This window comes from Gopherus evgoodei, chromosome 7 (assembly GCF_007399415.2).
Source record: "Gopherus evgoodei ecotype Sinaloan lineage chromosome 7, rGopEvg1_v1.p, whole genome shotgun sequence".
NCBI classification, from domain to species: Eukaryota; Metazoa; Chordata; order Testudines; family Testudinidae; genus Gopherus; species Gopherus evgoodei.
The window spans coordinates 72,699,682-72,721,384 of record NC_044328.1 but is presented as its reverse complement, the minus strand read 5'-3'; the positions used below and the strand labels follow the sequence as shown (position 1 = coordinate 72,721,384).

General features: G+C 46.0%; 1 protein-coding gene across 4 annotated transcripts in view; it reads left to right on the top strand.

Moving 5' to 3' along the window:
• PIK3AP1 (phosphoinositide-3-kinase adaptor protein 1) overlaps window positions 1–14,739 on the top strand; it is a 76,749-nt gene extending 62,010 nt beyond the window's left edge. For all 4 annotated transcript variants that reach the window (XM_030570384.1, XM_030570382.1, XM_030570385.1 and 1 more), the window contains 8 exons: window positions 1,944–2,126; window positions 3,200–3,265; window positions 4,738–4,943; window positions 6,714–6,786; window positions 8,647–8,802; window positions 10,277–10,347; window positions 10,914–11,029; window positions 12,198–14,739. In XM_030570384.1, the coding sequence (XP_030426244.1) occupies window positions 1,944–2,126; window positions 3,200–3,265; window positions 4,738–4,943; window positions 6,714–6,786; window positions 8,647–8,802; window positions 10,277–10,347; window positions 10,914–11,029; window positions 12,198–12,252 (926 nt within the window). In that variant the 3' untranslated portion in view covers window positions 12,253–14,739. The remainder of the gene's footprint in view (window positions 1–1,943; window positions 2,127–3,199; window positions 3,266–4,737; window positions 4,944–6,713; window positions 6,787–8,646; window positions 8,803–10,276; window positions 10,348–10,913; window positions 11,030–12,197) is intronic.
• The last annotated feature ends 6,964 nt before the right edge of the window (window positions 14,740–21,703 follow it).

Sequence of the window (21,703 nt, the reverse complement as noted above, 5' to 3'; positions counted from 1 at the left end):
ACTCTCTGCTACTAGTCTCCGGTTGATGGCAAGGGATCATTTTCAGGAGACTGTGCTGCTGATCAGCTAGGAAGTATTGGGAGAGTTGCTTGGGTGAACCAGGTGCTATTGCTTTCTGGAGAGCAACAGGTATCTGAGGCCAGGGCTTATACCGGCATTTTTGTTGGTAGAATTTATATTGTTTGGCAAGCAAAACGAGGTGTGCTAAGCTATACTAGCAAACACAACTTTTTGCTGGTATAAGCTGGGTCTGCACTAGGTGGGTTTTGTCAGGAGAGCTATACCGGAAAACCTTATAAGCATAGACTAGGCATGAGTGTTGCTTTGGGAAAGCCTGTCGCAGGCTGGTACCTGCCTGTGCTGCTCTGAGCCTTTGTGACGGCGCGTGGGCCTAGCGGAGGAATGGCCATTAGGTGAAGTCAGGCGGATTAAATGAACGTGGGTTGGCCAGATCACAGTGGGCCTGTGGATTTCATGCCAGTGTGAAAATGTGATTCTTACTGCTTGGCTAGAGGGAACAAAATCCAAGTGGAAAACCTGATTTGCTGCCTTCTGGGATGCCCTGGCTAAATGCAAATGCCCCTCTGCTGCTGCCTACCTAGCTTCCGGCTTTGATCCCTGCCCCTCTGCATTCTCTGACTCAAGTCAGCCCTCAGCTCTGTGCCGCCACCCACCCTGACATGCTCTGAGTCCTCAGCCCTTACTGCCTTTCTGCCTCTTTAGATTGCTGGTGGCTCCTCTTCTGCTTCCCCACATCCTCAGCTCAGAAGCAGAACAAGACTGAACTGCCCCTGCTAACACTAGTCCCCCAGCTACTTTGCGCATTCCCCTGCCCTTGCCAGCCATGCAGAATAGCCCTGGGTCACCTGCCTCACTACAGGGGGAGGGGTGACCCAGTGACTAGGGCCTGGGCCTGGGCCTGGGCCTCAGGAAACCCAGGTTCAGTTCCATGCTGTGACCTTGTGTGAGTCATTTAAACCTCTCTGAGCCTCAGTTCCCCCTGGGGACAATGGCACTCCCCTACCTCACTGGGGTGCTGAGGATAAATAGGTTAAAGATAGCGAGCTGCTCAGGGTGGGCCACATGTGAGTACCAGAGTGGGTTTCTTCCACTGAAAGGATCTAAGTGGTTAGGGGGGAGGGATAGCTCAGTGGCTTGAGCATTGGCCTGCTAATCCCAGGGTTGTGAGTTCAATCCTTGAGGGGGCCACTTAGGGATCTGGGTCAAAAGTAGGTCCAGCTAGTGAAGGCAGGGGGCTGGACTCAATGATCTGTCAAGGTCCTTTCCAGTTCTAGGAGATTGGTATATCTCCAATTATTATTATTTCATGCAGCTCCCACACCAAGACGTCAGCATTTCAATTAGTGAATATGCAGACAGGAACACAGGAATTACTTCCTATCAGAAGAGACCTATAGTCCTCTTGGCCAGTATTCCGCCTGGCAGCAGCCAGTGGCTGCAGCAGAGAAAGGAATAATGCTCCTCAGATAACACAACTTTTGGTCAGTTTCAGCAACTGGTAAATATACTAACCCCGCCAAGATGCTGGCCTTTGAAACCCAGTGCTGTGATAGGTTCACTAGCAGCTGGGATCCAGTAGATGGCAGATGACTAATATAACCTACAAACACTGTTAACATCCTAAATTTTTAACAGCCCTACAGGTTTTCACCACAGTCCTTCATGATCCAGGAAGAACAGGCACTGTTGAAAATACCCGCACCAAACAAGGTGGTACCTGCTTCAGGCGCTTAACCCACCACTAAACATTGGTGACCAGATAAAGAACTATCCTAGGCACTTAAGAACCACTTTAAAAATAGAGCGTCTATTTCCATTCAGTTATGGCCAATGTCATCAGGCACAGTGTGCTGTGTGATTGATGAGAGCTACAGTGCAGCTTTGGGTGGCTTGGTGTCTCACTGACTTTAGTTGCTTTCTAGGCAGTAGCAAAGATGTGCCAGATTCAGAGGATGATCCCTACCAGCAGTGCGGTGAGGGTGATCTTTACTACACTGTGGAGCAGGATGACTTCCCTCAGGAAATGGTCAACAGACCTCCAGTTCCTGTTCCAAGGCCTGACTCCAGCTCCCTTCATCAAGACAAGGAGCTGTACATTTCCAAAGGTGAGTCCTGTACCAGAACCATCTGTATTTCTGTGCCCAGCAGTACAGAGCAGAGCAGACACTGCATGGAGTACCTGTTGTAGAAGTGGGACAGTGATGGGCCCACCTCCCGGACCTTGATCAGATTCCTCATCTGGCTTCCAAAATCCCCAGAGTTTAGATTATTCACCTTTAGCTTCTTGGTTCATTCCATAAGAGATGGGCCTCCTGCTGGGATCCAGATCTGGATTTCACCCTTCTTCCCTCTCCCAAAACACTGGTGTTTGCATCCTGAGGTCTTGGCTTGAGTGTAAGCAGTTGGACTGCAGGCTTTCAAAGCCAGGATCAGCTATGGTCTGCTCTGGACAGACCCAGTTTTGTTGAGAAGTGCCTAAAGTTACAAAGGAGATAATGGCATGGCTGTTGTGCTGATGGGCAAATTCAGGCACAGAAACTATGTAAAGGTGTCACTGAATCCATAGAGCTGGAAATAGAGCCTGGTAGTCTTGACTCCAGTCCCTTTCTCTAACTACTAGATAATACTCCCTACCATGAAAATAATTTAATTTCAGTTGCTCTGGAAAGGTAAGACGAAATGTAAATGGTTTTATCTACATAAGAAGCATTGGTCCAACCCGGTACGGCCATTCTTATGTAGACAAAACCACCCATTATGGCTGAAATTTTCAAAGCTACCTAGGGGGCTTAGATGCACAATCTCCACTGAAATTAAAGTGAGTTGTGCAATTATCTTCTAGGCAGCTTTGGAACGCTCCATCATAATGTTTTGTATAAATACACACATTGCAATTCTTTAAAAAACAAATTATAACCAAATTCTGGAGCTTCATCTAAAGGGGCATCCAGCAGCAGGCCTGACACGAAAACATCTCTGGAAAAGTGTATTCAGTCCTGTGTTAGGGATGGATTGCATGGTTGAATTCTGTCCATGGGAAGGGTGTTTCTGCCATGCTGTCCCTTGTCTTATTTTCTCCCTTGACTTCAGTGAGTTTGCTGGATTTCCTGTGTATAACCTTACCATTTCTGTCCTGTCTGTGATGTGGTGAGGTGTCTAAGGAATATCTGTTTTATAGTATTTGCAGGGAAAGCTCACGAAAGACCTGGGAATCTGTATGTCTCTGCAGGGAAGGTTAAGAAAGGTAAGTCAGGTGTCTGTTTCAGAGAACTCTCCAATAATACAAGAGGAAAGCTGGCAAGCTAATTTAATGTGAATGAAGTGTGAGTATGTGCCAGTCAGCTGACCAACTCCTCTAGTGCTCGCTTGACTCCTCACCCATCGGTCTTTTGGCTCTCTAGGACAGAGTGCCAGGGAGGATCCTAGCTTTGTGACTGCAAGGCTAGCTATTTGCTTTGTTTATGGCTTGTCACTGGAGGTGGTTTATTCACCTCTCTATGCTGGTAATAGAAGTGGGGCTGTATTTGTTGCCAATGAGGCATGCCAGTACTGGTATAATTGTTTGTTGGGCCATACGTCAGTAGTTCATTTTGTTGCTTTTAGACTAAAGTGCTCTAAGACATTCAGGGGAGTGCCTTAAGACAGGGTGTGGTTTCCCGGCAGTTAACAACCAGCTTTATCAGTTTCCACTCACTAGCTGTCAGGAAGCGTCAGACTCAGGGGTCACTATCGCTGTTATAATCAGTGAAAACAGAGAAGTGTAAACAGAAAATTATCCAGCTTTTTCAGTGAAAAGTGAAGTTGGCCTGCCCCAAGTCGGGGAAGGATGCTCCATTTATAGAGCTGGTGTTTTCCTAGCAGCCAAACCCTGTATTCAGGGTTTGTCCCATTAGATTTACAGTGTTCATTACATGATGCTGCTAGTGTTTTACCCAAACCTCAGGGGTCTGACCCTGATAGGTCCTGAGCCACCCACAATTTCCTGGATTTCAAAATCGGGGCCTTAATAGTCATACGTGGCTCTGCCGTGGTGGCTTTTCATCGAGTGTTCTTAGAATGCTTTACAAAGAAGGTCAGTATACTTATTCCCATTTTATATATGGGGAAACTGAGGGAGCGAGGAAGTGTCTTGTCCAGGTCACCTTGGTAGGCCAGTGGCAGAGCTGAGACTAAAACTCAAGCCTGAGTCTCAGTTCAGTGGTGGATCCAGTAAACCATGGTGTTCGAGATCTTCAGGCTAGCAGTGGCAGGTCTGTGCTCTTAGTGGTTGAGAAGCGGCTTATTCTAGTTACCTAGTCACTGGGCTGGGTATCAGGAGATCTGACTCTGCCACTGACTTGCTGGGAGACCTTGGGCAAGTCACTGCTCTGCTTTATGCCTCAGTTTCCCCTCATATCCTGCGTGTCATCTATTTAAACTCCAAGCTGTTAAGGACAAGGACAGTCTCTACTATGTGTTTGCAAACAAGGGCTCCTGATTTTGGCCAGGGCCTCTAGATTTTATGGGAATACCACTAAATAGCTGCATGTCACAGAAAGCACTTGAGACAGGAGATCTAGGTTGTTGGAACCAGACACTGGCATTTCCTGATTTGTCTGTTAAGAATCTCTGCTATACCCCTGCAGTAACATAATGGTGTGGGGCAGCTAAGATCTGTGTCCTTGAGTATAAAAAAACAACCCCAAGCTCAGTAGGTGTTTAACTTTCTCTTTTCAGAGCCTGCAGTCAGGCTTGTCAGGGACCAGTCACAATCAAGCATATATGACCCATTCGCTGGGATGAAAACCCCAGGTCAGCGGCAGTTAATTACGCTACAGGAACAAGTCAAGATGGGGATACTCAATGTTGATGAAGCCGTGCTCCATTTTAAGGAGTGGCAACTGAACCAGAAGAAGAGATCAGAATCATTCCGTTTCCAACAGGTACAGGCATCTACCACGGTTAAAAACACCTTCTTAGCTAGTTCGGGGCTGGTGAATTCCATTCTCTCTTTACAGAATAGGTGCAATGCAGCCAGCATTGCTAGTGTCTCTGAAATTGCCCCACCAGCAGGTCTCATCTCTGAGCTGGATTGGCTGTCCCTGTGGGGGTCACCAGTCCTGCTCAGTCACTGGCCTCCCTTCTGAAATGGCCTAATGAGGGACCAGTGATAGCGGGGGTGACTTTTGTAATGTGGATCCCTGCTTACCAGGAACTGGACTGAGCCCCACCCAACTAAGATCAGACAAGCTACCCCACGCCTGTCAGAAGGTTATGACTTTGTGCCTAATCCCTGTAGGCTGTCAGTTCCTGTCTACCTCGGATCAGGAACAGTGTACCGGCTGCAAGCACTTGTGCTGTGCTGAAACGGGGGGATGATCCTCCCCTGGCACTTTGCAAGCCAGAATAAGAGAAGGCTTCCCCCACCTACTGCCTCCAGAGACTTCCTAATGATGACTCTCCGGGTGTTCAGGAGAACCTACTTTTGGAAAAAGCGCCTAACTTGTGACTAGTCCAGGAGGGAGTCATAGGGTTACTGTCACTCAGCAGTTTGTAGTGGGGGTCTGGAAATGAGCATCCAAGTCTTAATTTTTCATATTCCCACCTTAAATGTGGCACCAGCTCCTAGCAAAGCCTCTCATTCATGCTGCAACGGAGCCAGCCCTGGCGTCCGTGAGAGCGCTGTGTGGGGCTGATGGCGATTGAGACTCCTGTGGGTGCTGACAGGACAAAAGCAAGCCACTTTCTCCACCTCATTCTCGCCCGGAGGCGGTCTTCTTTATCAAGAGGGACTCATGAGAACCCGTCACTTCTCCCTAGATTAAAGGCCTGCTGGGGGCAGGTTCTGTGCCAGCTGCCATCGTTCCAGCAGATGTTTAGAGACAAGAACAGCTCCTAAGGGTCAAGTGTTCCTCCTTCCACCCTGTTATCCTCTCTCCCTGGGGTGGAGCATAGTTGCTGTTCTGATTTTAAACTTGACTCAGTTGCCTAGCGGGTGCAACTGCTGTGTCTCCACTTGTATAGGGTTGCCTCCTTTTTAAGGCTGTGTGAACTGAGACTGTCCTCTCTCCACAGTGCAACACTCGCATCCCCATAAGACAGCAACATCACCAGGCACTGTCATGCTGTGGGGATGTCTCATCAGCCTCACCTGTGTTTCTGGACTGCAGTTCCCCCCTTGTTTCAGCAGGGAGGTTTTGAATTCCACCAGAACTGAGCCTCAGAAATTGGGATGTGTGGCGGCCCATTCCCCTCCTGCACTCACTGTCTCCTGCTTGCCCCATTGAAATGGCTGGTGGTGATGTCAGGTGGGCAGTGAGCAGCAGCACAAATCCTCTTTCTGTGCTGGTGTCCATAATAGGGGGAATAGAAACATAGGAAACCAGGGTATATAAGATCAGCAGAATCCTCTCCAGACAGAATGTTCTCCAGATCTTTTCCACAAGATATTGGTGGGTCTCTGAGCCTGATTCAGACCATATGCCATGAGCATCTCCAAATCGCTTGGTTCCTGAAGAGCCATGCGCACACCATGTGGACTTCTCTCAGGAATAGATTAAAACCTGGTCGCACAGATTGAACTCCAGACAGATTTTGTTGCTGGTGATGCAGCTTGGAGACAGATTTAGCCTGAGTACATTCTTGGTGCTATCATAAAACTGCATGTGTTCATTTATCCCAAGCACTGAAAAGAATTTATTGTGACGTTCTAGGAAAATCTGAAACGGCTACGAGACAGCATCACCCGCAGGCAAATTGAGAAGCAAAAAACAGGAAAACGTTCAGGTAACAAATTTACTCAAACTCTCTCTCCAGTTATGAAGCTACTAATGGGGTCACTTGCAGAGTGTCTGCCAATCCCACACTCATCTGCGTGGCCTTTGTAGACTGGAACTTGTCTGCAAGTATTTTATGAACTCTGGGTAATATATTAATATACCCATCTGTGTGTAATATATACACATAAAATACACACCTGTATGATATATCAGCATTAAAACATGGGCAAGCTACTTAACTGCCTGTGCCTCAGTTTCCCTGTCTGTAAATGAGGATGCTACCCATCTCCAGGGGTGAACCTTAGGCCATGAATGGAAGCCCCTGGAGATCCAGGAATCAAAGACTGTGCTGAAGGGCGAAGCGCTTGGTCCTGTAACTGTTCCCTGATGCAAGATATCATGGGGACAGGAGAGATCATACTAAGGACTGGTAGAACCAGCTGTCCTGGAAGCTACCAGCCTTCTAAAGATTGAGCATTCAGAGCCAATTCCTTCCCCTTCATGTAGGCCCCTTACTCCTGTGGATGAGGAGCTCTGTGCTGGTCTGCCCAAGGTTCTGAACAGTCAGGCTGGAGTGGAAGGATCTGCAGGGTCCCTGAAAGAGCTCTTCCTGGCTGCTGACACTGCCTGCCCCATAGACCTTCTGGAGAAATGCTGCCCCTACAAGAGGCTGCTACAGTCACACACCTGGAGCTGCCAGGGGAGTGTGAGGAAGAGCAGGGATGGGTCAGCAAAATGTCCCTGGGCTGAAGATTCTGTTCCAGAGCTGGTAGCCCTCTGTTGCCCCTTCCAAGATGTCTGCAGCTGACTCGGATGGCTGCAGAGACCCACTCCAGCTCAGTGGGGCTGGGGAAGGCTTTGCGCTCTTGGGGCTTCAGTTAGATGGTGCCTAAACCCCCTGACCTCCAGGCTAGTGCAGTGCATTGACCACCTCCTCCTTAGACTGAGGCTGTCCTAGTGCTCAGCAACCCCTCTGCCTGCCGGCTTCCTTGTTCTGAGGTTGGACCACGTAGCTGCTGGGCAGCATGGTTGCCCCTTGGCTTGAGTGAGGGAAAGGTTTGGGTCAGTGCCTGGGCTGCCCTGTGTGATCTTACTGGATCTGGACTCCTGGATCTTCTGTCTGTTCCATTTTGGAGACCAAGAAGGCCAACTATGGTAAAAAGTTGATTCTGACAGGTTGTCTGACAAACAGGAGTGGAGCTGAATTGGTAGACGCATGTCCATGGCCTATAGCCTCTAGCCTGCCCGTCCCTCACCATTCCTGTTGTGCTTCTCGTGGGCGAAGAGCTTTACAAGTGCTGACTCCTTCATCTCCTCAGCTCTTCCTGCCTGCAGCAATGACATCTTGTCCATGAGCAGAGCAATTTGCTGACTTGCCCAGGGGCACCCAGCAAATGAGTGGCAGTCCGGAATAGGGCATGACGACCTTAACATCAACTCTTCGGCTGCTCTACCTACTGCTACAGCTGGGCGAGAGAGCTGGAGGAGCCAAGTGTTAACTGAGTCATTCTAATGCGTGCATTTCTTTTGTGCATAGAGAATAGTAACGCTAAATGTTGCTCCAGCCCAGAGGTGGTTGTGTCTGCTAATCATCCATGGTGATGCTCCTTTTGATAAGTGTCCTCTCTTTGCACTAAACCAGATTAATATGACTCAGTCCTGTGGCCTTCCCCTTGCAAGCAGTAGCAGTGTGGTCGATCTGCCCAGTCCATCTGAATGTTGATGGAAATTGAGCAATGGAAGCAAAGCCCCTGTGGGAATCAATGCTTGAGTAATTCATGTTTAATCCTCTGTTTGGATGTATAAGTAGCCTGTAGTACCTGAGATAGGCTGCCACTGACTTGTTCATGGCTATTTTCCTTTCTAGACTTGGAAATCACAGTGCCTATACGACCGTCTCACAATGCTCCTGGGAAACTGGAATGTGGCATTTATGAATTTGGCCCGAGGAAAAATGTTTTCCCACCAAGAAAGGAGATAAAGCGAGGAGAGTGGAAAACAGAAAGCACCTCTAGCACTGCAAGTAAGCAAGCCATGCATCTCAGGCATCCCATACAGGAAAGTTGGCCTGAAATCATCTCCTCTGCCTGCCTTTGGAAATACAGGAAAGTTGGCCTGAAATCATCTCCTCTGCCTGCCTTTGGAATCAGCAGGAGCAAAGTTAGCCCTCAGAACTCTCCAAGGCAAACACGGCAGCATTAGCCCGGAATGTGTCAGGCTGATCCTGCTCCCATTGAAGTAAAAAACACACCTCCCAGTGACTTCAGTAGCAACTGCTTTAAATAGAAAGGAAATTGGCCCCTGGCTACAATCCCTGATTTCCCAGTATGCAGTGCACCAACTTGATTTGAAGAGCCTAGGAACATTGCATGCAGGGAACTGAACACCAGTAGTCTCTATGGGCCATTCCCTCTGCTATTATAGATAAGGGCTCACGCTTTCAGAAGTGATAGCCAATGGGACTTGGGCTCCTCAGTGATTCAGACACGCTTGAATATGTTATTGAAGTTTGCTTGTAATCTGCTCCATTTCATGCAAATGATGCATGTAGCTCCTGATTTTCATCGCAGGCTGAGTAACTCTGATAGAAATCAGCAGGGGTTATTTGCTGCCTGTGAAGGCAGAACTGGGCCCCAGCAGGTTGCCACTGTCGCCTTGGCTGGGTATGTTTGGCACATCTCTGGGGTGGAGGCCAACTGTAGTGGGCTAGCCAGTGACTCGTGTATCGATCATTATACGAGATGGGAGTTAGGCAGGGTACCAATTTTATAGGGATTCCTCCAATAGCTACCGCTTACCCCAGCACAATCTGGCTGTGGTCCTGGTTCCTCAAAGAGTGGGCTGGGTGTCCCAGAACTGTGTTGAGAGGAAGGATGGGGTTCTCTGAAGGTGCCATCCATTCATACCAGCTGGGCCTGGGCAGCTCCCCAAAAGCTGGGAGTTCCTCCTGTGGCAAACGGACTAGCCCTGGCTCCAGTGCCATTATGTTTAAATATGGGGGCTTTGGGGACCTCTAAACACCCCATTTGGTTTAAAAAAGATTCTTGAGCTTTCTAATCTTGTAGCATATTATGCCAATACTGCACAGACCTCTAGATACTGCTGTGTCCGTGTAATTAATAGAACTGCCATGGAAGTGTCAATTTAAATACACATGAAAATAAGGTGTGTATCCAACGTAAAAATAAGCCAGTGTCAGAGTCACAAACTTTCAATGAAATAGGGTGTTGGAAACCCCAGTGCACATGCAGGGCTTTGCATGAGAAACTTGCTAAAAACAAAGTGAAGTAAATGAGCCCGGTTTTGCTGCCCAAGCTGAGTGAAATGCAAATGACTGCGAGTGAAGGAAGCATTAAAACGTAAGTGAGTTTATTAAAATGAGTGTTAAATAATAGGCATTAAGAGGTAAATAGGAGTTCAGAATGACTTCTGTATTGCTAATATCTTTAGAAATTGACAAGATTTAATGACGTGCTCATCTCTTGTCTTCTAACTAGGTAGTGCCAGTAACCGATCGAGTACTCGAAGTACATTGAGTGTCAGTAGTGGGATGGAAGGTGACAGCGAGGTAAGCCTTAATCTTTATCCTATGCTGGCTGTTGACAAACCTAGGCCTGGTTTTTGCATTAGTTTTTAAATGGCTTCTTAAATATTTCCCTTGAAAATGCATAAATGGCAAAAAAGCCAAATGCTTTAAATCAAACAAAACCCACTTCTGCTGTGAAACTTACGAGAAACAAGTGACTTTAAAATGTGGTTGCTAAAGAGCCTCCTCATAGCTTTATTTATGTAACCCTGTAGCCCAATTCCTCCCCTTCTGTCTCGCCCTCATGTCTGTAGTCTATTTGCAATCTCTCTGAGGCAGGAGCCTTTCCTAATGATCTGTTCCACAAGGCCCCTGGCACACCTCCTGGGCAGGATATTATTCATAGTTCATCTAACTGTATTCTTGGTCATACTGTAAGTGGATCGATCGTCATACACTGATTTATCTAGCCAAGAGGTTATGCTCTCATAATGATACTGAAGGAAATATACTTATTTGAGTGAGAGCCTTACGAGGATCTGAGATACTAGTGTATTATAGATGTTTTGGCAAAACTTCACTCCCCCTTCTGTCTTTCCTTTTTGTAGGATAATGAAATCCTAGAAGCTACCAGAAGCCGCAGTCCAATACCGCAGCAAGTGGAGAGGTTTCCCCTCACGCTACCTGAAAGGCCTCCGAGAATACCTCCACGAGGTGCAAGCAGGTAAAACATGTAACTTGAGCTTGAACACAAGTGTCTGAGAGGTTGGTGTTTGTAGCACAATGCAAACAGCTAGAAGGCTGCAGATGTAATGCATCATTTTCACCAGAATGACAAGGCTGTTAACAAAATAAACAAATCTTGTGTAAATTCTGGAATCCATTTTACACTCACATAGTACTTAGTGGAATTAATTTCCTGGTTAGTAACCTGACTGGCAATCCTGTTCGTACAGCTTACATGCTAAAAGGTATTGTGTTACTGGAACATGATGTTTGCCATGCTGAATTAGATTGATCCATCTGATCCAGTATCATGCCTTTGGCAGAGGTTCAATACATGATCCTTTGGAGAAGAACCCCTCACAATACACTCACAGGCAATGCTGTATATGTGTGGGGGGGACTCCCTCCCACTGGGCAATCTGTTTTTACACTTGGAAGTAGATTTATTTACCTTTAGGACTTTTCTCAGCCCTAAAGCTGCACTAGCTTAACTAAAGGTGTGTTTTAACATTGCTGCAAACTCAGTTAAAAAAAAATCCCTTTAATTAAACCAGTGCCACTCTGTGTAATCCAGGCTTTAGAATCCTGGCTTGTATAACTACAGATGTTAATAAACTTCTCCAGCTGTTACAATAAGTCCAGATATAGTTGCCAGCCATGTCCAGAAGCAGTGAATTCCATGTTTCCTTGGCTCTTGCAACTGTATAACTAACTCCCCTAAAGTAGGTGTGAATCAGCTTTTGAAGCTTGCAGCTACCAGCTATATCCCTCCCCTTGCTCTCATTCTGAGAGCCTCAGAAGAAAGATTCTGCAAGTTCAGAGTGTTAGTATAACACAGAATTCTACAGACATTAAATCTTCCAACAGCCCTGTGAGGCAGGCAGCTACTATACTGTTGTAGCCATTTATAGATGAAGGAACCAAGGCAGAGAGGTTAAAGTGATTTGTCCAGCATTACACAGGACTCTTGGGTTCTGTTCCCATCTCCGTTGATGAATTACTGATTGCCAGTTCCTGCTCACATTCTTATGTAAACTTGAATGCATAAGACTCTGCCCTTCTTATGCAAACTTAAATATCAAGTACATTTCATTCTTACACTAAATAGAATGTTGTTTCAAACCCCTGTTCTCGGGTTTCTAATATGCTTCTGTGTCTTGTTGCAGGCCTGTAAGCAATGAAAACTTTTTTCCTCCACCTGTGCCTCCACGAGGTCGCTGAATCCTGAGATCATTGGAATATGGGATATTCTAGTGTGTTATGTGTACAGATATATATAGAAAAAAAAATATATATATATATACAGAAATTTTAAAGGATCTTTTTTACTATTTATAGATGGAAGCCAGATGATTTCCCCCTCCCTGCCCCCTAGCTCTGGTGCATTTTGTAGTAACATTTCACTGAGAAATCTCCCAGCCTTTTGTGACATTTTTTTTTTCTTGGAGTGTCTTGGGACTTCTAGATTTTAAGGAAAAACTATCCAAGGTGGCAAAGAGAATTTGGACGAGTCTTCTGACAGTTTTACACCTCATATGGGGTTACACCTCTCACCAAGAACATGCTTCCTATGCCCCGAGAGTTATAAAAACAACTAAAGAGAGTCACTGGAAAATGTTAAAAAAAAAAAAATTAAAAAATTTAAAAGCTCCATTCAGAGACTGTCTTCAAAGAATGCTCATCATGAGCTGCATCGGAATAGTGGATCTCAGTAGTTTGGTGGTGTAACATTTGAACACTGGCTCATTCCCACCAAATCTCCTGTAACGGATCTTCCTTTAATAGTTATAGGACATGATGGTTCTGCAAAAAGGGCTATGTGAAGACTTCCTTATTCAAGCAAAAGTCATTTTTATACAGCCCTTTTCTCTGCCCACCCCATTGTCTTTGGATGGGGAAAGACTCTGGTTAGGTGCTATATACACTGCATTGGATGCAAGGCTCCCTAACAGCTGGTGAGGGAATTGCTCTGTCACATGAAACAGCTCCATATACATGCCTTCTAGGGGCCTTGTTACTTTAAATCCAAACAGCTGACCTCTTGCATTAGGGGAAGAAATTGTTAACAGTCCTTTGACCTTCCCCCTTCCCTGTATGCGTTTGAGTATCATATCCATGTTAAAGCTGTTTATGCTCTGTAATAACGTGTGTTGATAAGGTGTATGTATTTTGTGGCTCAAATATGGATTTAATTGTTGCTTACTTCACTGGGCACAGACATCCCATTCAGTGGTTGGGTTTTGCTTGCCCTAAGCATCCTGTTTAGCAAAGCTGCACCTGCAGCAGCCGTGTCCAACCAAATCCACCTGAGGGCTGCATGTTTTCAAAAAGGTCAAAGGGCTTCTTAGTTCTGCTTCCCCTTGTGCCACTCAGATGGCACAAGGAGCAAAAACCACTACTGAGTCCTCATCATAGAGAGTTGGGGTAGCTGGCTTTCAGGCCTAGGGTGAGGAGAACATAGGGAGCTCCAGCAATCCCTGGCTGACATGGCTCACAGGGGACCTTTGATGGCTGGCACAAGTTAGAGGCTACTCTGCTCCTGCCCAGGGTAAAGAATTGGATAGCAATAACTTGTTGGTTCTCAGCTTCTCTTTTCCCTTCCCTCCCTGTGGTAGCTGTGTGGGGGAGAGGAGCCATCCCTTTCTAGCTGAATCCAGCCCTCTAGGCCCAGAGAGAGCTCAGGTAAGCAGGCGACAGAGCAACCAGAGTTGCAGCTCCTCATCCCCTGCAATACAGAAAATGGCCAATGGAGGGAGTTGTTGAACAAGGAATCCACTGGGTGCCCCCTACTGTTGCTTTGTAGAGATGTGGGTCATTCAAACAGTTCAGGGTGGCACTTGTGAAACGCATCTTCAGTTCACAATCAAGTGAAAACTCTCTTTTCAGTGCAGCTCTATGGGGCTCTGAAGCTCATCCCTTCCACCAACAGAAGCTGCTCCAATAAACAATATTACCTCACCCTCCTCCTCTCATAGCCTGTGACCCACAAGGCTACAATGACACTGCAAGCAAGTGCTATGGGTGCTCCTTTAAAAGTACATGAGTGTTCTCTTCCACTAACCAGGTGTTACTCGGAACACTACAGGCTCTGAATGCTCGCTTGCCGTAGCATGCTGGTGACTTGCTTTAGTCAGGGGGAAGGGTTGAGATGCAGAGAGCAGGAGTTGGGTTTGTGTCCCTTTCCCTAGCAGGCGCAGTCCCCAACATTTTTCCATTGAACTGAAAAAAGTTTCTTTACCTAATCGAGGAGAAAATGAAACTGCAAATGGAAGGAATGAGTTAAAGGAAATAAAACTGAAGAGGAGAGTTAATTCAGGGACCAAATCCTGTTCAGTGCTCACTTCTGTTTTACTTTACACACATCTTGGTGGGTTCTTCCCTTCGGTTTAGCCCTGTGCAATCAGTAGCTCCTTTGCCTGTGTAGCTCTCTCGTGCTCTGCCCCTAAGGTCAGTTCTGTGCTGCAGCATTGCAGGAATTAACTGCTTTCCTATCTCCAAGGGTATAAGAACTGAGGAATGTGGGGCAGAAGGAAAAGAGCAAAGCATGAAGATGCCCCTCTCCCAATTTCAGAACATTTCCTTTCCAGATAAACCTGTAGCCAGTGTATGTTAAACTTGCAGTCGTTCTCAAAATGTGGGTCGGGACCCCAAAATGGGTTGCAACCCTGTTTTAATGGGGTCGCCAGGGTTGGCTTAGACTTGCTGGGGTCTGGGGCTGAAGCTGAAGCCCTAGCCCCACCACCTGGCCCCAAAGCCTGAGGGCTTCAGCCCTGGGTGGTGGGGCTCAGGTTATAGGCCCCCTGCCTGCTGCTGAAGCCCTTGGGTGGCTTGGGCAGGGTCAGGCTTCGGTTCCCCCCTGGGGTCATATAGTCATTTTTGTTGTCTGAAGGGGGTCAGGGTGCAATGAAGTTTGAGAACCCCTGTGTTAAAGCAGGCATACAGGCTGGGGGTGAGGGGGAGAGACTGCCTGCAGTCTGTCCATTCAATCCTGGCTAATTCTGACTCGTACCACTAGAGCAGACTGTCACACACGTTTCCTCTAATGTGAGTTTGGTCAGAGGGACATGTTCTGATGGCATCTCCGTGGTGGAATTTCACTGGAGTGATTAAGACCTTACGGTTGGGCTCAGCAGTGAGCTGCGCCTCACTTGTTTCAGCTGCTTAACTGGCATCTAAAAACAACCCTCACATCTCTGCCCAGCCAGCCTCCCTCTTTTGCTGCTCAGAACTTTCCTCATGCCAAACTGTCCATTTAAACAAGTGTCCGTTGCGTTCTTTACTTTCCAAAGTCTATTGTGCAACTGTGCTGCTCTGAGAGAGACCACAGCTGGGACAGTGGCATCAAGGTTCATTACAAACATGGTCTGTTCAGGCCCCACTTACACTCTGAGGAAACATGTCACAGTCTAGTGCAGGTGTGCCGCTATGTAGCTAGAGCCAAATGCAGCCCCCGGTGATATTCTCCCTGTAACTCTGTCCTTGGGAGGACAAAGCGGATCAGCTGCAGGTCCATATGCCTGGTAATCTAGAAGAAGGAACTGTTTTTAGTCTACCAAGAAAAGCAGAGCAGAAGATATCATGGCTTCATATGCCTGATTCATGCAAACATGGGAATTGGGCATGGCTTTCAAACCCCGGGCAAGCTGGGGTGTCTTAAAACCTGAGCACACCTTATTGGATGCCAGAGATTTGGCCCTCAGTTCACCCTGACTAGTCTGCAGCTGGTCATTAAAAACTATTTAGGGCTCAGTGCTTTAACAGTCTCCTTTCATCTTTAGGCTCTTGTGTTGGATGAGCATATAATGCATATTGTCTCTGCGTATGCAACAAAGTGTGCTGAAATAATAGGAAAAAAGAGGAAGAAGGAATGCTTTGTAATTAAGTTTGTAACTGAAGCATTAAAAAAAGGCGCCTGTTTTAAGATGGAAGCCCAGGGAGATCACTAATGGTCTTTCACCTCCAGAACACTGATTCAGGTGAGACTGGGTCAGCAGTGACTATGTGATGGCTGGTCAGTGAAATGCATTTGCTCTCAGTCCAGTGTGCATACAAAACCCACCAGAGCAGATGAGACTACCTTGCCCTGTTATTCAGTTCTAAGTCTGTCTGCCAACAAACTGTGGCGACTGAACTCTCCGCTCGTTCTCAAGAGGCAGTCCAAATCTGGACTGGGCTGCACTGACTAAGTGATATGGGGGATCTTGAGTTGCTTCAGCCCAAGCTGTATCCTTCTCCAACCTCCTCTTTCGAAAAAGTAAACATAAAGCTGTTTGGACAGAAATGCTTGTCAAAAACCGCTCAACGGGCCCAATCCTGATTCTACTGATGTCAGTGGAAGATTTAGCCAGGGACTTCAGTGGATGCAGGCTCATCCCCCTATGAGCTCTGCCAAGCTTATGAAAGTTTGAAGCAAAATATAGTTTGCTACAATTTTGAAGAGAACATAAAATCAATGCCTAAGGCTGCAGTGAGAAAAGATCAGACTGTGGCATTTGCCAGTTGCACAAAATGGGGGAAGTGACTGTAATCAGCTCTAATCAATCCATATAACATAAAGTATGAAGGATCTTTCATGTTCAGTTGACTTTTTCTAAAATCGGAATGTGTGTATTTATTTATTTTTTGGCATTGTGCAATACTTGGTGACAAGTGAATGATGTATGCTATTTGCCTTTTGGGAAAGGTATGTTATTGCTAGCTTATGAAAATTGCTTTTATGTGCCTTCTGTTTATTATTTGATCAACCAATGCTTAATGCTGTGTTTTTTACTTCTAATTGTAACTTGTTTGGGATATTTTTAAAAATATGTCTAAATTTTGCAGAATAAACTTCCAATTACTGACAATATAAACTTCCCAGTGTCTTCAGTTAGGTACAACCTTAACTCAGTCTTCATAACTGCATGCATACCACGCAGGCATAATTTTGGCTCTCAGCTTGTGCACATATACCAGGATGTTTGCATACTTCACATGTAGATTGGGATGTTTGTGCACCTACTACATGTTTGCACAACATACTCTTGATGTTTCGGTCAAATTTTTTTACATTCTTCTGCAGCAGAAAATTAGCTCAATGGCAAATTTTACTCAAATCACGTCAATGTACAAAAATCATTTTACTGATTGATTAAAATGAGGTTATTTTTTAAAAAAATGTGCTTCAGTCAAGTCACATTTTAGTGCCATATTTTGTGTGCAACAAACATACTTTTTCTGCAAAAAGAACAGGAGTACTTGTGGCACCTTGGAGACTAACAAATGTATTCGAGCATAAGCTTTTGTGGGCTACAGCCCACTTCTTCAGATGCATTTTCTGGATTTCCATTATCTTGGAATATAATTTTGCTGAGTCAGGCTCACCTGATTCTCTCATACTTAATCCGGCACTGCTGTTCACATCTCCAATACTGTAGAAACATTTGAAGTGATACTGCAACTTTTTCCATGGTATTTTTCAATGGCAAGAAAACGTTGGCTTGTCATTGGGTTTTCTAAAATGTTCCCAGAAATATTGGGTGTAGAATACCTGTCAGTATCTGTAAAGGCTGATGTGGCTTTTAGTGCTTATGAAAGTGTGTAGTAGCGGGAGGGACACATGCATGTTTCTTCCAAAGCATCTGAACCCTGCATCCCTGCTGTTCGAGTCCTGGCTTCCAGATAGCTTTTCTAATGTGCATCTCAATCTCAGCCGCCATTCATGACACCCTCCTATTTCAGTGCTTGGCCCTCCCAGCTGATACTGCCCTTCAGTCATACCCTGGAATACTCTCCACTGTTTCAGAACTCTGCCCTCTAAGACTGCCAAAATACTTAGCACCTCAAATGTACACAATGGCTTTAACAGATTGCCTTGAACAGCTTGAACTGGTGTTGCTAATGCAGCCCAGGGCCAAACCCCTCCCTCAAGGGGACGCCCCTATTTTGGCTGCGGAATTTGCCTCAGAATCCATCCCTTGTTGCCAAACCAAAGCATTTGGGCCACGTACAGAAGGTTTTTATCACCTGAATCTGAGTTTCAGTGATAATTTGGAAGAGAGTTACATTATAGTTTGTGTTCTGACTCTTACTGTTTGGCAAGTATTGGATGGAAGAGGTGAAACAAAGATCAATGTGTATTCTCCCGCCACCAATCAAGGAGTTGGAGTTGTGGGTAAAATACTTTAACTGAGTCTCAATGTGATTAGGTTAAAGTGCTGTTTGCACACTGCATCCGAAGGAGCACATGGTGTGCAGACAGGATGGAGTCACAGTTACACTGGCACCAGATTTCTGCATCTTGCATACCTGGCTTTGTCATTCTTTGGAACCCTACAGTTCGCTCGTTCTTGAGCTGCACTGAGTCTGTGATGGTAGCAGGTAATCCCTGGAAATTAAGGTTTTTCTTCTTGAAAGAGAAAATGGTCATGTTTAGTTGCCAGTGCTTATGGCCACCACTTTGCAGCACTTTAAGTGGTAATTTTTAACTACTAGATTTTCGGTTTTATGTGCTAACAAAACAAAATTGCTTTACTGTCACAATAGTACTTTGGAATAGTCTATCAGCCACTTAACAACATATGCTTAGTTGGTAACAAATGGAGGTGCTGGAAGAACGCCCCCCCAGGTCTCCGATCTTCCCTCCCCAAAGTGAATGTTATGCTTAAAAGGCTTTAATGGGTCTCTGTAGGTTATTATGGGGAGAGGATTGGGTATTGCCATACCCCACCCTCAGCAATACACAGTGTGAGCAGGGCTTTGTACTCATGATTAGGACAAGCAGCAGGAGCAGGACCCCTCCTTTAATAGCTCTGTGTGTTAACTTTTCACACACCTGTTTATGTAAACATGCCTGCCTTGTTTGACAAAGTGACTTCCTGGGCATCTTTCATCTCCAAGCATCCGTGCTCTGGTAGGGTGCCAACTCTGTCCTATATTGGCTTTTGTGTTTAGCTTTGAAATTAATATTGTCCTCCCCTTGTGCCATGGTCCTAAACTACTTCAAAATAAATTTTCCACTGAGAGTAGTTTGGATGTGAACAAGGACATGCCTGGTTAGCAGCTTGAAAGTACTCCTAGCAACCCCAACTGTGGTTTTCTTTCAGCTAGTGCAGAATTAAACACCCCACAATGGATTCCAATATCCAAGCTGAACTGAATTGGCAGTGGAAAGGATCTTCAGTCACTAATAGGTACAGAGAATGTTGATCCAGTAACTGCAGCACAAGAATTGGGAGTAACGAGCTGGGTTCTCGATAGCCTTTGGGTGTTTTTTTTATTGTATTTTTTACTCTGTGCTGCACAGAAACCTAACAGAAGGTCCTTGATTAGGAAATGGAATATTTATAATCTGATTGCTTACTGTCCTGTTGTGACCTTCCCCTGGTGTTATCTGGACAGGTGATCTGCTAGGTTACTCAAATCCTTGACTTTGGGAGCCAGCCATACCCTGCTCTGCTATGAGAACACCCACTCCTGGGCTGTTCATGCATAGCCTTTGGCATGTAAGCTGCTCCCAGCTACATGAGTGAGCACTTTTGGCCAGCTGCTGCTTGGATTGTGCAACTGAATGACACTAGCCAATATCTATGGTCCCAGACACAACCCTAGGAACCTCCATCTTGCAGTGTCCAGTTATGCCCACTGGACGCTGCAAGCTTACATGAGTTTGTCAATTTAACAAAGAAATGTATATGTACCAGGCTTGTTATCCCAAGAGGAGTCTCTGACACACTTCAAAGCAAACGCACTGCTTCAGGTAACATAAACAAATTTATTAACTACAAAAGATAGATTTTACATGATTATAAGTCAAAGCACAAACGAAGTGCCCTTAAAACTTATAGGCTTTTCAACTGAGGCTGGCTGATTGCCCTTCAGCCAGACTTTCCCCTTTGATCACCACTTTAGTCGTCTGGGGGTGGTGTCTATAGATGGAGATGGAAGAGAGAGAGCATGGCAAACGTCTTCCTTTTTATCTTGTTCTTTCTTCCCTCTTGGCTTTGCCCCAACTCTTCAGAGTCAGGTGAGCATTACCTCATCATAGTTCCAAATTGACCAAGGGAAGTGGGGTGACTCACTTGAGAGTCCAACAGATCCTCTGTTTCTGCCTAGGTCAGTGTCTTTTGTTCCTGTCAGGCTGGGTTGGGTTTGTCCCATACATGCCCTGATGAGCTGTGAACTGTCCCTCTGCTCCTGAAGAGTTTTTCCTGGGCTTGTTTTAAGCCACGAGGACACATCTTCAGCCTCATAACTATTTATATGAAATTACAACCTATAACATTACTATAACAATAATGCTCAGCGCATCATGAGCTTTCAGAAGACACCCGATATGACAAATGTTGCATTGGATACCACACAATTATATGATAAGGATGAACATGGGGGTGCAGGGCTTTCCTCTGAGGTACAGACTGTCACACCTGTCCACATTTAGATTTGCCTTAGGACTTGGCTTAGATAGACTTGCAGGAAATATACAGTTGATGTAAAGTTTTGGGGTTTATCAAAGTGCAGAATTATGTTTATAAAGTGCACTTTGTTTAGCTGGACTGTCTTAGCCCACACTCTTTCTACCTTAATTCCCGCTAGTCACTAAAGTTCTTTGTGACATTTCCTCTCATTTTTAATAAACTCCAAAAGCTTTAAAAAAACCCTAAATTTCTGGTAGGAAAGTCCACAGAAGACTGAAGAATTTCAGATGGACTTAACCAACCTACATGCATGGGCAACATGGCGGCTGATGAAATTCAGAATTGATAAATGCAAAGTTATGCACAATAGAAGGAAAAATAGTGTACACATATCTTATCACATGAAGTGATTGTGTTGTCATTATTGACAGCCCAACAAACATTTTGGCTTAGTGTGCAGCTGCAGTTAACAAAAAAAAAGTCATCACACCAGATGTTAGGATTCAACAATAATGAGATAGCAAATATTATGGAAAAGGTCATAATATAACACAAGAGTATACCTTCAACTCTGTATGTGCAGTTCTGGTCACCCCGGCTCATAAACGATCATGTAGAATTTGAGAGGGTGCAGAGAAAGGTAATGGGAATAACTAGAGGCATGGAAAACACTCATGAGGGGAGACTGAAGAGATTGACTGATTACTTTAGAAAGGTGAGTAAGAGGGGACCTGATCAAAGTATAAAACAATGGTGTTCTTCCTTACGCCAAGGGCCCCACTCCCATAACTGTGAGGCCACGCCTGGCAGGCTGTGACCATACTGCAAGTGTGAAAAATCGGGACAGAGTAAGGGGTAATAGGAGCCTACATAAGAAAAAAACCCAAAAATCAGGACTGTCCCTATAAAATGGGGACATCTGTTCACCCTAGACGGGCTGCTCCCCATTGCCAGGTCTTATACCTGCAGCTCCATCCCAGCCAGCCAGATGCTGCCCAGGCCAGCTCAAAGCGGCCGCTCCTGTTGTCTTTACAGGGTAACCTGAGGCACTGCCAACCTCCCTCTTTGTCATCCCCAATGGCTCCTCCTCGCGCGCAGCCTGGGGCCGCCCCTCCCCCAGTGGCTCCACCCACGCGAACGGGGCAGCCCCTCCCTCTGTGCCCACAGCGCGCTGCCTCGGGTGCCGCGAGGAGGGGGCTCGCGCGGGGGCCGTTCCGCTGAGGCCGCTAGTGCGCGCGCTGACGTTTGGCTCCCGTTCGCCACCGTAGGCGCAGCGC